This window comes from Episyrphus balteatus, chromosome 1, assembly GCF_945859705.1.
Source record: "Episyrphus balteatus chromosome 1, idEpiBalt1.1, whole genome shotgun sequence".
Lineage (NCBI taxonomy): Eukaryota > Metazoa > Arthropoda > Insecta > Diptera > Syrphidae > Episyrphus > Episyrphus balteatus.
The window spans coordinates 121,604,037-121,620,653 of record NC_079134.1 but is presented as its reverse complement, the minus strand read 5'-3'; the positions used below and the strand labels follow the sequence as shown (position 1 = coordinate 121,620,653).

The 16,617-nt window shown below is 29.7% G+C and overlaps 1 protein-coding gene across 2 annotated transcripts; it reads left to right on the top strand.

The window, feature by feature from the left end:
- Positions 1–695: 695 nt before the first annotated feature.
- Positions 696–15,860, top strand: LOC129905942 (uncharacterized). Of its 2 annotated transcripts, XR_008770678.1 has the most exons (6): positions 696–1,265; positions 8,490–8,704; positions 9,670–9,781; positions 10,422–10,736; positions 10,790–10,945; positions 14,609–14,721. XR_008770678.1 is itself a non-coding variant. In XM_055981566.1 (5 exons), the coding sequence occupies exons 2-5, from the start codon at positions 8,498–8,500 to the stop codon at positions 14,749–14,751; spliced, it is 777 nt and encodes a 258-aa protein (XP_055837541.1). In that variant the 5' UTR covers positions 698–1,265; positions 8,490–8,497; the 3' UTR covers positions 14,752–15,860. The 2 variants fall into 2 exon arrangements, 1 of the variants encoding a protein (XP_055837541.1); XM_055981566.1 differs by lacking the exon at positions 10,790–10,945 and having other exon boundaries at positions 698–1,265; positions 14,609–15,860.
- Positions 15,861–16,617: the final 757 nt, after the last annotated feature.

The window sequence follows — 16,617 nt, the reverse complement described above, 5'->3', positions numbered from 1 at the left end:
TACCGTTATAATTTTTTTAGTTTTGTCGTAAACGAATTAAACGTTTTTGACTAAAAAAAAATCAAAAGTTTGTTTTCGGAAAACGTCTTATCTTTTAACTAAAAAAAAAAATGGAAAATATTATTAACGGTTTAATTTTAACGATTTTTTTTCCTTACAAAAACATTTTTATACATTTTTTTTGAAAAATCAATTTTGAAAAACGAGATGAGATGTTTTTTTTTAATTTTGACTTAAGATTTCTATTAAAAATGACTAAAAAATGGAAAATTATTTTTTTTTAAACCAATAATAAAAATGAAGTTCAGTGCTTTTTTCGCAGCTCAAATAATTTAAGACGATATTTTTTTCCTTGATCTTTATTTTTTATCAATTTTTGTTTTCTAATTTATATTTACCAAACTTTAATATACTATGTTTTAAATTATATGCAACTTGAACTATAAAAGCAAGTTCATGCCACCCAATTTTACTGCACTACTATCTCAAAAATTCTTAAGAGTTTCGTATCACCAATGTTTAGGAATTTTGCACGAAATTCGTAGGGAATTTTAGAAATGCTTAAATTGAATGCTAATACCTAACTCAACACCATCCACCCTGTATCCGTATCTTTTTCAAAGGTAGGTACTATGGAAGTAAAAGGACATCATTAGTTGCGCGGCGCATAGAAACAGTTAGTGTGACACACAACATGTCTTTTAGTCGTAGCCTTCTATTCCTGTAGAACAAAACACTTTATTAAACTACATAAATCGTTGCGATAAATAAATAATTTTTTTTTTATATATGTAGGCATATATTCCGTTTTTAATTCTACATCGTGCATATATTATTAAGTATTTCATATTTATCAGTATATTAGTGACAAAAGAAAAAATTTAATGCGATTATGGTCGATTTTTTCGACAGGAATAAAATATCATCGGTGGTTCCTTGTGATGAAACTTTTCCATACACATACAATATCCAAACTTAAAACTTAAAAGCTCCTCGTATGTCCTGATTTTTCAGATTATTGAATTTTCATAGGAAAATGATTCAGTGGTATTTTTTTGTTTTGCAATTTTAATTGCTCTTGTTGTGCAGAACAATGTTTAAAATAAAAAAAAATCGAAATATGAATTAATTTAGTGAATAAATTAAACTTCATGGCTATCAATAAAACAACCAATTTTTCAATTAGTGAATTGTGTAGTTGAATATAGGAAATTTAAATACAAAACAAAAATAAAAGTTTAAATAAAACAGAGGCAATTTAGAAGGTAGGTATCTGTCTATATATTCAGTATACCTCTTTTAATCTACCTTTTATTAATAATAATATAGATATTTTTAATTTTTAAATTTTTGGACTAAATACTATTTTTTATGTGCTATTCATTTTTTTTTTATTTTCCTTTCAATAAAAGGAGCTAGCGTTAACAATAATAATTTTTTGTTAAACAGAGAGACAAAAAAATTGTTTTAATTATTTATTTTAAACAAAATCTATATTTCTTATAATTATTTTATAAATTTTAAATTTTTAAAGAAAAAAATATATATAAATAAGTAAATCGCAATAAATAAAACATGAAATTAAAGAGGGATATTAAAGTTTGTTTTTAAATCTATCTATGAGAAGATTATAGTACAATTAAGGTGCAATGAAGTTTCAGTAAATAAGTATCTGAGCTTTTGACCCACAGTCATTTAAATATGCTAAACTGAAAGCATTGATGGAATAAGAGGTACTTTGTTTTGTTGCTCATTCAGGATTTTTTTTTTTTTTGTAAATTTACCTACAAGATCGACCCAGATTATTTTCTATAGATTGAAGATTTTATTTAAGCTATTTAGATAAAGGGAAAGTGCTTAGTCAATAACAGTATTTTCTTATTTGGTTTTGGTAAAAGCTTTATAGGAAAATTGTCACGCATCAAAAAAGAATGATTTATAAAGGTTTAATCATGAGAACGAATTTAAGACGAATTCAACTGTTGATCCATTGGTTCACATGCGCAATTATGAAATAAATTTAATAACTTGGAAAACTATAACTACTCTACCTACAACCTACATATGCATATGAAGCAGTTTTCAAACTTAACATAGGTACATATGTACATCTTTTTGTTCTTCAAACGAAAAGAGCAGTTTCTTACTCCCCATAACAATAGAAAGCGTTTAAATATTGGAGCCTTAGGTATACCCACCCATCATAATTATGTACTTATAATGTTAATGCTGAATAATGGGAGTGTTTTGAATTTAAACGGCTGGGCTGAAAAGCTTATTATTATTTTAAGCAAATGAAAAAAACTTAATTAAGGACAAAACAAAACGTTTTTTTTTTCAAAAATTCCTTTGTCTTTTATAAATAGAGCCTTACAAATTTATTTGTCGTTTTTCTTCTGAATTAGAGAGCGGGTATGTCAATTCACCTTTTGCTATAAATTCGTTTCGCTTAGTAACAAACAGTTAAATCAACCGATTTAGATACATTAATTATTTTCAGAACCGCATACCTTAGTAAAAAGCCCATTTTACATATAACCGGTGACCGTTTAGAGAGCCGGTATTGCTTAACATGAGGATGACCTTACACAAAGCCGGTAGTCACTCAACTTACATCTATTTGTCCTGTCCCACTTGCGTGTTCGAAGCAATTCACATAAAACAAAAAATATGACCTTAGCTAGTCTACTGTCTACAGAGGCAATATGACTTGATTTTTTGTTCTCGCTATTGATTTGCTTCACAACCCCGGCCGGCATCCGGCGAACAATACAATAGCTTTTGTGGTGAAAAATATTTTTTTGTATAGGAGTTAAATAATATGAGAGGGGAAGGGGGGGGGGGGGGGGAGAGGTGGGCAATTTATAGAAGAATGACATAAAATTTAAATTTTTTTTGAAAACAACGGCAACACTTACAGTTATAAGTTTCATATACATACATACATACATTTTTAAAGAGCCTGTATTCTACGCTTAATTCTAGTTTTTAACCAACTTCCAATAAATCCTTTTTATAAAAAAAATAACAAAACCCACTTCTATGGATTGAAAATTGGATTTATGGTTTTTTTATGGATATGGGACGTTTGGTCCCTATTACTATTATACCAGCTTTCAATTACAAAAAGAATCATCAAAATCGGTTTACTCAGTCGAAATTTCTGAGGTAACAAACATAAACAAAAAACAGACGAATTGAGAACGTCCTCCTTTTTAATCGGCTTCCAAAAAGAAGAAAAGTTATCAACTCGTCTACATATATTTTTTTTATGTTCATCACTTTGGACTGTGTGAACTAATTTTGATAATTCTTTTTGCATTCGAATGCTGGTGCCTGCAGTGTGGTCTCATTTCAATTTTGTCCAGTTCTATAGAATCCATGAGAATCCATGAGAAAACCATAAATCCAAGTTTCGTTCCATAGAAGTCGGTTTTGTTTTTTTTTTTTTGACAAAAATGATAATTTTCAAAAGCATACTCCAATAACTCAAAAAAGTCAGATAAAATTTCTAACAGACAGGTTTTTATCTGAATAAATGCAAGAACACTTTCATATTTTGCTGCATTTATTAATAAAATCGCAATTTCTTAGTGAAAATTGAATACAAATTAATAACACTGGTCAACAAAGTTTTTGTTACAGACACCAAGATATACTTTTCTATAGGTTTTTTGGGTGTTGAGCTCGAATCCGAAGTCAGAACAATTCTACCACATCACGTTTTTGAGATAATCCCGTTAGAAAATCGAAAATGCCGCTTTTTTACCAGTTTTCGAGATTATTTCTTAGCTTTTGGTTATTTGTTTTAAATAAATTTGTAACGGTTTCTAATAGAACTAAATCTTGTCTTTCTAAATCCGTTTAAATCTTTTAAAAACCTCTTATCTTCTTTGAGAAATCTGAAATTGAAATCAACGTGTTTGGTATATCTCATATTTATTTGCTTTTAATAGTAAATCTCGAAATGTTCTTTGCCAATCGCTTTCAAATTTTGACACAACGTTTCATTTACATTCCAGCAAGTTCTTATCTGGTTTTTAACAAGAAAAAAATTATATTTTTCTCACTAGTAATTATTAAGTATAAGTATCTGACACGGTCACGCTTTGATGTATCTCACTACGATTCACCACCTTCGCAAATATAAAAACTTGCAAGATTCTAAATGGAACGTTGTGTCAAAATTTGAAAGCGATTGGCAAAGAACTTTTCGAGATTCGCTATTAAAAGTAAATAAACATGAGATATACCAAACACGTTGATTTCAATTTCAGATTTCTCAAAGAAGATAAGAGATATTTAAAAGATTTAAACGGATTTAGAAAGACAACATTTAGTTATATTAGAAACCGTTACAAATTTATTTAAAACAAATAACCAAAAGCTAAGAAATAATCTCGAAAACTGGTAAAAAGCGGCATTTTCGATTTTCTAACGGGATTATCTCAAAAACGTGATGTGATAGAATTTTTTTGACTTCGGATTTGAGCTCAGCACACCAAAATCCTATAGAAAAGTATACCTTGGTTTCTGTAACAAAAAAAAAGTTTAATTTTGTTCACCAGTGTAATTTACCTACATCCAAAAGATAAATCGATGACAAGAAAAGGCAAATACGAAGGAAAAGAATTCAAATGTTATCTAGGAAAGAATGATTCTCTTGAAACCTTTGAAAATCAAAGAATATGATTTAAAAAGTCCTTTTTTACTTGCTCTATAGGTACGGTGACCATCCGTCCCGGTTTACCCGGGACTGTCCCGTATTTCTACAGCTTGTCCCTGGTTTTTATTTAAGAAACCCGGGACGTATAAGCGTCCCGTATTTCGTTATTTGTCCCGTGATTGTCCCGTATTTGGACATTCTCTGATTTTTGTATTCAATATTTTAAATACTTTGTACGGAAAACAAGAAAACAGTGGCTGGAAATTTAAATTTTTCTAATTTTTCGGATAAAGCATTAAGCATAGTACGCAGCTGAAGCAAAACGAAAATTGTTCTAAGTCTCCAAAATCAAAAAAACTTTCGCTGCTAGAAAAATTGCCTGGACAAATAAATGGGAGTGACAAACGATTGAAAAATCTCCATATATTCTAGCACAGGTAAGAATTTCATTACGTAAGCTGCGTACTGTGAAACGAAAGCAAAATTTTGTGCTGGTTTTGTATGAGAATTTTCGTTTCGCATCTAGAGTAGGCTTTAGTTTTTTTTTAATGTTCGTCAATTATTAAGTTCCAGCTTCTGTTTGTCAGTTGCTACACTAGGTAAAATGTTTTCAAATAAAGAACATGTTAAAAGTTGTGTTAAAGATCATAAAATTTCAAAATCATTTAAAATAAAATTAAAATGTTAAAAAGCAGCTCTCCCGATTTTGATTAAAAAAATAAATTTTTTTTAGGAGTTATTAACAGACATTATTATAAAACCATTTTCTTGATTTCTGACTTCGTAAACGACTTAAACGATTTCAACAAATCCGCTCCCATAAAATAGTTAAGGAAATCTTGATATCAAAATAAAGAAAAATTATGAAAACTCATTTAAAAAAATTTAATTTTTTTGAAAAATCAATATTTTCAAAACGATCCAACGAATTTTTTATTTGTCCCGGGTTTCGCTTCCAGAAATATGGTCACCGTATCTATAGGGCAAGTATTGGTTTCGTGTCGAAAAAAAAAATTGAGGTTTTAATCAAAACCAACATTACGATGATGGAGAATTCCGAAAAAGTGGGTCTCGCAATTCCGTCCGTGCGTCTGTGCGTCTGTGCGGTTGTGCGTCCATCTGTACACATTTCCACAGCTTAAACGGGTGGACGGATTTTCTTCAAATTTGGTACAGATGATTTTTATGGAATTCTGAAAGTTGGTTTTTTTTTTGTTTTTTTATATCTCGTTTAGAACGTATACCACCCATACAAAAAAATACGATATTGCGAATTTCTCGAAAACGGCTCTAACGATTTTGATTAAACTTTGTATACGTAATATTTAAAGCAGTGGCAATAAAACTGCATTTTTATTTTTTCTCAAAAAAGTCAAATAACAAAAAAAAATTTTTTCATTTAACAAAATTTTGCCCTAAATGTCGGCTCTTCCCCAAATATCAATTTTGTTTTGTTTTAGTGCCAGCTTTTAAAATCTACAAGTAGACTAACATAAAATTGCTTTGAACTGCAAGAGCAAGTACGTGCGACCCCAGTCGTGCATTTTATTTTATTTTGAACTGCTTGCGCAAGCATTTTTTTCATTGTTTTTCATTAAAATAAAACAATTTTACTGCCTTATGTCCCTTAGAGCTAGAATCCATGGGGGGCGAGCACCCCAGACATAGTAAGAAAAATTCTCAGTTAAGTTTTCAGGTGTTATCAATGAAAAAAGTTGATCAATTCAGGGTTAATCCAATACTATATCACTTTATTGTATTCTTTTTTTAGTCTGAATGTTTAAAATATATTTGACGAATGGTTAATGTTTCATAAATTAATTTATCAACAAGTCCAGCCACGTAAAAACAGAAAATAAAGAGGTTTTTAGAAAAAAGTAGTTTTGGTTTTTTGTTAATTTCTCGAAAATGACAAAATAATTTTAAATTTGGTTTTCTGCTTTTGTTTAAAAATAAACAAGAGCATCGAATTTTAAAAACTAAATTAGTACCTAATTACATAAAATTTTGACAAAATTAGGTTAAAATTTTTTTTCCAATTTTTTTTTCAAAATTTTGATTTTAAAAATTAATTTTTCAAAAACTGTGCCATAAAATGGCTTTGTTTAAATCTTTTTTAAAAGACTAGGGTTTAAGCTTTACAAAAAGGTATAGCACGTTATTGTAAGTATATATATGATTTTTAATAATTTTTTTCCAAAAAAAGTCAACTTTTTTTTAAATTGCCCTTCCCGCTAAACGAGGGGGAATAGACTCCCCCTCACATACGATTTTTTTCTTGTCTCGACCTAACCTACACGCTCTAGCTTTTTGGCACATTACTCCTGAATCACACTGTATAGAGGCATCTCTTAAAATCTACAAGTAAACTAACATAAAAGTGCTTTGAACTGCAAAAGCAATTACGTGCGACCCAGTCGTGCATTTTATTTTGTAAGTTAAAAGAAAAATTGATAATGAATACAATTTGGTGTAAATGCATTTTTTCTAAGAGTATATTTTTAGCTTATATTTTTCTAGAAATAAGAGGGACAATATTAGCGCATTTTTAAATAAACGGCTTTCATGGAATTTTCATTATTGTCCAGGTCAAAACCCTCATTTGCTTCTATAGAGACACCAGACACATTCATTCACTGTTTGCAGTGAGACAGTGCAAACAGTGAGACAATCCATTTTTCTCTTTTCTGAAAATAAGCACAGTAACGCTAGTTTGGGTCAAAACGTTTATTTCCCCGTCTGCGTCTTTTAATTTTGTGCCGACTTAATTAAAGCTGTCCATTTCCCTACACCGTAAAATATCATACAAAATCAGGTGAAAGTAGTTTTTGGAGTGTTATAAAAAGTGTGTATAACACAAAAAAATCTGGTTAGTGGAGAGAACTTTTTTTACATATGTATTATATTTATATGTTCTTTCATAAAAAAATATCATGTAATTAGAATTCCTTCTCGTTTTTTATAATTTTATATTTTTCCGAAAAAATGACAAAAAGTAAACAGTGAGACATTATGTAAAAGCAAACAGTGAGATATAAGATTTTTAAAAAGCAAACAGTGAGACATATAGTTTTTAAAAAAATCTATTATTTTAGAATGTTCAATATGATTTCGAAGTGTTTTTTCTTTCATTTTTTGTTGGGCTTTTTGTTATTTTTATTTGAAAAAATGGGTTAAAGTAACATAAATTAATTATTTATATACTTGTCAATTATCTAATTATTTGACGTTTTCGTAAATTTTTTGTTTCAACTAAGAATGTCTCACTGATCGCACCCCTTGCAAACAGTGAGACGTTTTGACTTTTTGTACATTTAAGTAAAATGTGATGCTCTCATTCATTCTTTAACTACAAGTTTTTTTGCAACATTAAGATAAAATGTGCCTTTAACTGTCCTCAAAGTTTTGTTTAGCTATCTTGAAAACATTCTAAGATATACCAATTTAAAAAAAGGGTATCTCACTGTCCGCACCTCTCCCCTACCTAGTTAAAATTTGTTTCAAAATAAAAGCAAAATCTTTAAAAGGTTTTAACTTTAAGAGGTTGCAATGAATAAGGCCCTTTTCACACATATCCGGGAACCTGATAAACGGCCCGGATAGCCGCTTGCTTACGTTCTTATGGGCGTCTTGACACGATTAAATTGAAAACGTATGAAGAAAAACCGGCTTCCTGGGCCGGTAAGACGGTCGCCGGCTATGTGTGAAATGGGCCTAAGGAAAAAAGACTTTATTTTGTGTATGTTATTGTTGTTGTATATACAAATACATGTATAAAATTAAAAACGAAAAAACAAATTTTATTGAAAAAAAATTCTTACAGGTATCATAATGCACTCGGTTGGAATTCATTCTGCTTTGGCCATTAAAAGGCAACGCAAGCGTAGAGATGAGCAAAAACGAGCACGTGGAAGGCGCTACAGCACCCAAAGTTCTGATAGTGGTGACACACTTCATTCCCCAAATGGATCTGTCAAAAGAAGGCACAATCATTATAAAACATCTGGTAAAGCTGGCACCGAAATGCTCGAGACTCAGGTAAAGATGCATTTTTCCTTATCATTTTTGTATACCTTTTTACCATATTCCAAGCACACAAATATTTTAAAAATTTCACTGTGTTTAGGCAAATATTATCTGTTTTTAACTACTCAAATCAAATGAATACAATTCTTAAAATTCCCAAAATCAAATTAAGGGCTTTGTCACGATCTTAAAAAAACAATTTGAATTTTTAGGTTTGGCTTTATGAAGGATATTAGCTGCGTTCCTTTGGGAACATTTATCTACTGCTTGGTGCTTAAAACTACTTTTGCTATATTGAAAAAGTAGCTCAAAGCAGATTTAAGTACTATATATATAATATAAAATTCATTCATTCGTGGATGTGGTTAAAGAAAACGTAAGTTGATGAAATTTAAAGTACACTGAACGAAAAAAAGCTAATATTTTCGAAACTGGTTGCGATAGAAACTTTTTCTATTCGGTTTCAGAACAGTCAAAAGTGCACCTATCAGCCATTTCCGGCTTATCCATTTTCTACCGGACACCCTGTATGTTTGTTTTCTGAGTCTTCTCCTCAATACGTAACTTTGGAGACCTCTGGATGTAAAATTGTTAAATGTCAAAAATAAATCCAAATGAAAAATAGTTATCTCGATTTTAACTATGAAAATAGTTAAAAAATAGTTAAAAATGACTTTTTCTTTTGTCTGTGTGATAGTGAATATCATGTACCTATTTGGATTTATTTTTGACATTTCAATTTCTTTACATCCAGATGTATTTTTTAAACTAGTGAATAATATGGCCGTAAGATATAGTTAAAACATTCCTGTTACAATAATTTTACCTTTAACTGTAAATTTTGCAATAATTTTCACAAGAAATTCATTTTACAATTTATTTTACAACTACCTTTATTCAGGTAGTTAAAAATTAAAAAAAAAATACATTATTTATACACATTAAATATTTTTAAAAATTATGTGATTTTTCCATAGGTGGTTACCAGTATTGGAATGCTTCATATTGGTGTTGTATTCGTTGTATTTGGAATTTTCTTACTTGGAGCTGGAATAATTCCCGATGACGCAACTTCATGGAATGTTTTTGGTAAGAAAAATAGTCAAGTACTAATTCTTGTTGTAAGTTTATTGTATATACTAGTAGAATTTATTTTTGACAACAATTTTCACTATTATGTACTTATAAGATCTAAGGTCGTAATAATGCAATTCCCAAGAATTTAGCCGATTTCATTCGTTCTCATTTCTCAAAAGCTATTTCTAGGTCAAGGATTCAAAAAATATCGAACTTAATCAGTTTTTCTTGTCTAGTAGAATTCAACAAAAGTCTACTGTTAGATTTTCGATTTAATAACCACATTTCTTTATCCTTTTTACTTTAAGGCCACAATGTTGTAGGACTTAAAGATAAATGAAAAATAAAGTATGGTCACTGTGGTGTATACGTGTTTTTTTTTATTATTTTTTTTTTTTTATTTTTTTTTTTCAACTTTTTACTGTTGGAACCATATGTAACTTATGCATTATATAAAAAGTATATACAAAATTACAGTGATGAAAAACATAAAAACTCGGTTCCACAAATCCCTATCGTTTTTAACATCTACCACAGAAGTTTATTTCATTTTTATTTTTTTAGAATTTCCTTTTTCCGATTGAATACTTGCCTTATTTCCAAAAAAACCGCAATGGAAATTAATTTTGTGGAGTTTTTTTTTTTATTGCAGGACCAACAAATGCTTGGTGGAATGAAGTTACGTGTACTGGACTATTCTCTTTAGGTCTAGGTATATTTCTTTTAGTCCTCAATTGTGTTATTAGCCGCAAAGAGGAAGAAGATCTTGAAGATTATGTTCAGCGTCAACTAACAAGATCTCGTTCCGGACATCGCTTGGAGCGCGATGTTGAAACAGGTGTTTTAACAACACGTCATACTAGAAAGGCTGTTGCATTACAACAAAATTCTGCCCGAAATATAAATGATATATCAAGCAATACGATAATTGGAGAATCTTGTGACAATGATATGCCCGTTGATACAGGTGAGATAGATGTTTTTGCAAAATAATTACATTCAATATTTAAACTTTACTAGGTACCCGGTTATATGAAGTTTAGGCTGAAGAACTTTAAATCGAGAAAGTGGTCCATAATGGTTGTTGTAGGTATATTATGTACTCTAAAGAACCACTTTATTGGCATTATTGGTTAATTGATGAAAGCAAAAAATATATCCAGATCTGTTTATTTGGTAAGCAAAAGTGGATCTCTAGTTTTGTTTCTTATTTTAAATTGTTGCGTTGTCGTTTTGTATGCTGCCCACTTTATACCTTCTAAAGTTATCGGAAAACTTTCTTATTTGGAAAAAGAGGATAAGTTAGAAGCTCCATAAAATATACTCTATAGCCTGATGCAACTCCATTTCTTTGGATTATACGGTTTACTTCTTTTTTGTTCGGTGAAACGTTTTTTTTTTTCTTGTTTCAAATTGTTTCTAATTTTCAGTTAAGGGCAAGATTTGTGACTGTAAAAGTTTCATATTAACATTGGTCATATCTCGAAACTCTCAAAAGAGCTACTAAAACTTGTTAATTCTATGATCAAAAGCAGAAACTCGACTCGTCTTAATCAATTTTTGAGAGAAAGTTAATCAACGAGATCCTTACCTATCAGTGCGCTTATATTGCTTCATCGTACTTGTCCGATTAATGTCGCTGCAGTCAAAGTTAAGGAGTGTTTTTTGTTATGTTCTATTGATGTTGTCTTTCGACTTTTTGTGTTTGTTGTTTTATGTTTTAGTTAATAAGATTCAATTGTCAATTGCTTGGAGATTTAAAATCAAAGCTCTATTTCATGGATCTGTTCACATGGAAAAGATCCGAAAAGTATTTAATGAATCTGTTTCACATAGAAAAGATCTGAAAAGTATTTGCGTAGTATAATAAAAAAAAACTCTACCCCAAATTTTTCTACAATCTATCATTTTGTAATCTATGAAGTTTTCCAGTACAATTTAATTCAAATTTTCCTGCTTCTATTTTGGGGTAGAGCAAGTAAGTCAAAAGTGCCAAGTATCAGCTGAAGGAAATATAGGATTAAAAAAAGTGCTAGTTATGGACTTTAATATAGCTTATTTTAGCTAGGTTTAATAGTAATTTTTAACAAGCCTATGTGCGAAGCTTTGAATTACCCACATAAATGTACATTAAACATACATTTTTGACTCGATAACACAGTTTTTATTACATTTCTGTTTTTTTTTTCTCAATATTTTTTGGTTACTTCAGAATATATCCTTGTACCTAGTTTATTTTACAATTACTAGATTTATTTTAAAATTTCACAAAGCATTGTTACGGTGGCCATCTAAACTTTTATAAAGACTTATGGCCAAATTCATTAAGCCGTTTTAAATATTTATCAGGCTTTAACATCCTAATATAAAGTGTGTTTTACAAAAAAAAGTAATTTAGTATTTTAAAAGTCTGTTAAATGTTTATGAAATCGACCATTATTCTCTTCATAATTATTTTGATTACGTTTTGTTATATTTTCCAAATGTTCAACTTTGATTGCTAACTATATACGAACACTAAATAGTAGAGTAACTAAGGCTTTAATAAAAACGGACTGAGCAGCTCCAATTTTGATAATATTTCTTTTCAAATCACCGTAATTAAAAATACTCTGACCTCTAAAGTTAAAAAAAATTGTTTTTTTTTTATGAAAATTAAGATTATTGTGAACAATCAAAAAACAAATACGACTTCTATTGACCGAAACTTGGTTTTATGGTTTTTTCACCGATTCTCCAGGCCCCACACTGCAGGCCCCAGCTTTCGAATACAAAAAGAATTATCAAAATTGGTTCACCCAGTCCAAAGTTATGAGGTAACAAACATAAAACAAAAAGTGAAAAAAAAAAAACAACTTAAAAAACGAAGAAAATTTGGTTTGATGCAAATTTTGCGGAGAAACGATTGTCCGCAGCAAAAAAAGTTTCTGTAATAAATTCTTGATTGGTTGTAAAAAAAATCTTTTGGATCAGTCGTAGTTTGACAAGGGAAAAGAGAGCAAAAATCATAAAAACCAGCATAACTCGAAAACGGGAAGAAAACGAGAGAATTACCTCTTAAGTTTTTCGACTTAAAATGACCTCAGGAACCCATGGCTTTCATTTGGAGCGGTGACTGTGGGACACCCTATATATGACCCGATGATTTAAGCCCTTAAAGAAAATTGTTGCAAAAACTATGTATCATCGTATAAAGCTTTAAAAATTTCCCATAAAGGATAACAAGAAGCAATATTAGTTTCAGTTGACAATGGTGCCGAAAAGACTCAAGGGAATACCATTTCTGTAAGCCAAATAATAACCAAAAGAACTTCATCGAAATCGAAAATGTTTTGAATACCTACTATTTTTAGTACAAGTACTAAGTAGTGCAGTTTGTGGGTTATTCCTATCCTCAAAAGGTGAATTCATATTCCAATATTTGTATGATTGGAAATTGACTCTCACAGGGTTGTTGTAAAGGAGAAAGGAAGTTATAAAATAAAAGTATTTATTTTCAATCAAAAAAGGTGCTTTAAAATTCTGTGTGCGACTTGTCGTTTTCAAGGTATTAAAAGTTTCAAAATGGCGGATGCCCCACAAGCCCGAACATAACGAAAACTGCGATTGATCTCAAAGTCATATCGATGATTTTAATGTCGAATTCCTTTCAATGCAAAAATCGAATTTTCGGCGATCTCGAAGCGAATTTTTTCTGAAAATCATGTTCCATAGAAAAAAAATTCGCCTCAAACGAAGCAGAATTCGAATTTTTTTTAATCCCTCTTTTTTGAGAGATTTACACGGATTCACACACACACTTGGAACATTTGACATTTCTCAAACGTCAAGCTGAAAGATTATTTCGTGTTGTTTGTTTATTTGAGAATACCAACTTCAAATATAGAGTAAATTATAATGGAATATCGTGTTTTTATTGCGGAAAAATATGAAATAAATAAAAAAAAACAATGTGCGATCAAAATATAATTTTTCTTGGCATAGTTCTTGTGAAAAAGTCAAATTACTGTGACTTTTCTTCTCGTGATTATCTTCAGGAAATTTTTTTCTCTGTAAAACCACAGCATACGGCCAAATAATTAACCTTTTACTTCATCTGCACTCAGATCTTAATAATATCTGCAATTTCCTATTGATTTGGATTAAATTAAATTAATATTACCGAAGCAAATAAACAAAATTATTGATCAAAGGAACCTTTGGTTTTATTTTACAGAAATTGTTTTGATTTCAGCTTGACGTTCGTGTAAAATTTGTTGTCAAATGACACACACACAATCGCAAAAAGAATTCGGTTTGTTTTCATGTTCCTTTTTAACACCAAAAATTCCATTTTTTTGAGGCGATTCTAAAAATTGAAAGGTACCTAAGATTTTTCGTAAAAATTTGGGGAACTATTAGATTATGGTATTGAAAATGCGGTGTTTACTTATACATATGTAAATTAAATACTCTTGTACACTATGTCGTTCACTAGTTCACACTACAGTAATTTATATTTTTTTGTTAAGAGAAGCTGTTTATTTTTTGTTGAGTTTGTTTTTCAAAAATTGGTCACCGTCTGCACAATGCAAACTCAAACATTTCTTTCAATCTTCACTTTAATTTTAAAATGTGTATGCCAATTAATATTTCTATTTACATACATACATATTTCATGACCTCTTCTTCAAAGAATATTTGAAAAAAATTATTATACATACATATACGAACATTGGCGGCAACATTTGTAACTATACATTTTTTGAAGTCTAACGTTGAAAACTGTTTTAAAAATCTTATAAAAACATATGAAAGTATAAACTATATAATTTAATTGTTTTTCTCTCATTATTACAGGAGGTTTCTTAGAAAAAATAGCCGAAGAGGAGTCAAAATACATGGAGGACCAAAATGGAGGAATATCTCCTTTAGAGAATGATAAAAGGTACTTATTGAGAAGAGATTCTCCATCTAATACCATCAATATAACAAGGATATAATAAATTTTCCTAATAGCTTAAAAGCAGATTTATATAATATTTAATTTTTTCTTTTTTGTGAAATTAATTAACTTTATATAAAACCAAACAAAAAAAAAAACAAAAAACAAGTTAAGATGTACATTTCATATTTCGTAATTTAACGTTTAAGCTTTTATATTTAAAACCAAAAAAAAAAAAATATTTTACTGTTGTATCTCTACAGACTTAAAAGACTTTAATATTTATTGTAATATATAAACAGAGGAAACCATATTTCCCCAACACATATGTACATTTTTTAAAAATAATATTTATAGTTATTATACAATTTTTGAAAAGAAACGTACGTTACATATAAAATATTTTGCACAGCTAACATGCTTACTTCATATTTGAAAAAAAAAAAAAATTTAAAAAAATAATAAATAATGTGATTACGAAACTTCGGAGGCGACATTAGAAATAATTTGTTATTCATAATGTTAACAAATAATAAAAAAAAAAAATATCCTTTAAATAAGAGAGTAATTTAGATAGAATATTATAGTTAATAAATTAAATTTTTGATTTTCAACACAATTTGACACAGAAAATCAAACGATTAGGACTTCAATTTTGAGATTTTGAAAGAGAAAATATTCAAAAACAAAATTTTGATTAAAACCATAATTTCGAAAAAAAATTTAGTTTATAGACAATTTTAAATAGTAACGAAAAAGTTCTTTCTGGAACTTGGCATAAGCTTTAAAGCAATATACATATGAGACAAGATTATTTGGAACTCGGACCAAAGACGTACAACAATGAAAATGGTGCCAAATTAATGTCTCATAATGCTCATGCAGTTAGCTGCCATGTCACACGTTTTTGTACGACACCTCATAAAAAAAAACAGAAACCATGTCACACATCTTCCTGCGACATCTGATGCTACAGATCATTGACACTTAACATCTTTGCCTGCAATAAAGCAACATCTTAAAATAAAAAGGTTCAGATACGTAGCGACTAAATTGGTTTGCTATCGAAAAAAAATCTTTGCAATTTCAGCAATTGTTTTGGAAAGTTGACTGGAAAAGTGGAAAATTGGGCAAGTAAAATCCCACTTAAATGTTTTACTCGTCTTCCTAAATTTTCGTTCAAATACATGAGCCTGAGCATTTCAATGGAATTCAAAGGGTTAGGGCTTTTGCGTGAATACGCTCGAGTTTCAAGCCTTTGACTCGGTATTTTTTGTATGTGTTTTTCATACTTCCAGTTCCAGAGTTTAAGCTTTAGCTCTCGGACCAACCTGATCATCGTCTTCGTTTTTTACCCGGCGGCAAATTACCATTGTTGCAAATTAACACAAGAATGAGTCTTGCTTTTTTATGGGGTGTCGTACGAAAAATTAATTAATTTATTATTTAAGCGTTATCTGCCATTCGTTAACATTATTAAGAGTATTTTACAAATTAATCTTAGATTTTTTGGTGTTGTCAGTAAAGCTGTATATCTTTTTGTTTGAGTAATATCGCATGTAAGCAACTTGGACCTAGAATGCTTCCTTGTAGTATCCCATCCACTATTTCTATAGACTTTGAATACTAATTACAGAACTAACACGACAATTTTTTTTTAAATCCTTCAAGCAGGACTTTTATTATTATAAATTTGTGATAGGTATTCGTAACATATTTTGTCAAAAGCTTGCAAGACATCCAAAAAGACCGTCAAACTAATTGTCTTTTCATTCACAATGATTCTCTTCACTGGGTTGCATTTGTTCATTATTTGCTTTCTTTTAACAATTGAAGCGTGTGGATAAAGAAGGGGTAAGTGACATTTTTTTCGATTTTTGTGTTTTTTTTTTTTGAGAAAATGAATGAAAAATTTCCGTCTAAT

Bases quoted from the DNA above. Each gene is read 5' to 3' on its own strand.
- LOC129905942 (XM_055981566.1), top strand. From the start codon at position 8,498: ATGCACTCGGTTGGAATTCATTCTGCTTTGGCCATTAAAAGGCAACGC. The intron at 8,705-9,669 runs GTAAAGATGCAT...ATTTTTCCATAG, and splicing joins CCGAAATGCTCGAGACTCAG to GTGGTTACCAGTATTGGAAT. The intron at 9,782-10,421 runs GTAAGAAAAATA...TTTTTATTGCAG, and splicing joins AACTTCATGGAATGTTTTTG to GACCAACAAATGCTTGGTGG.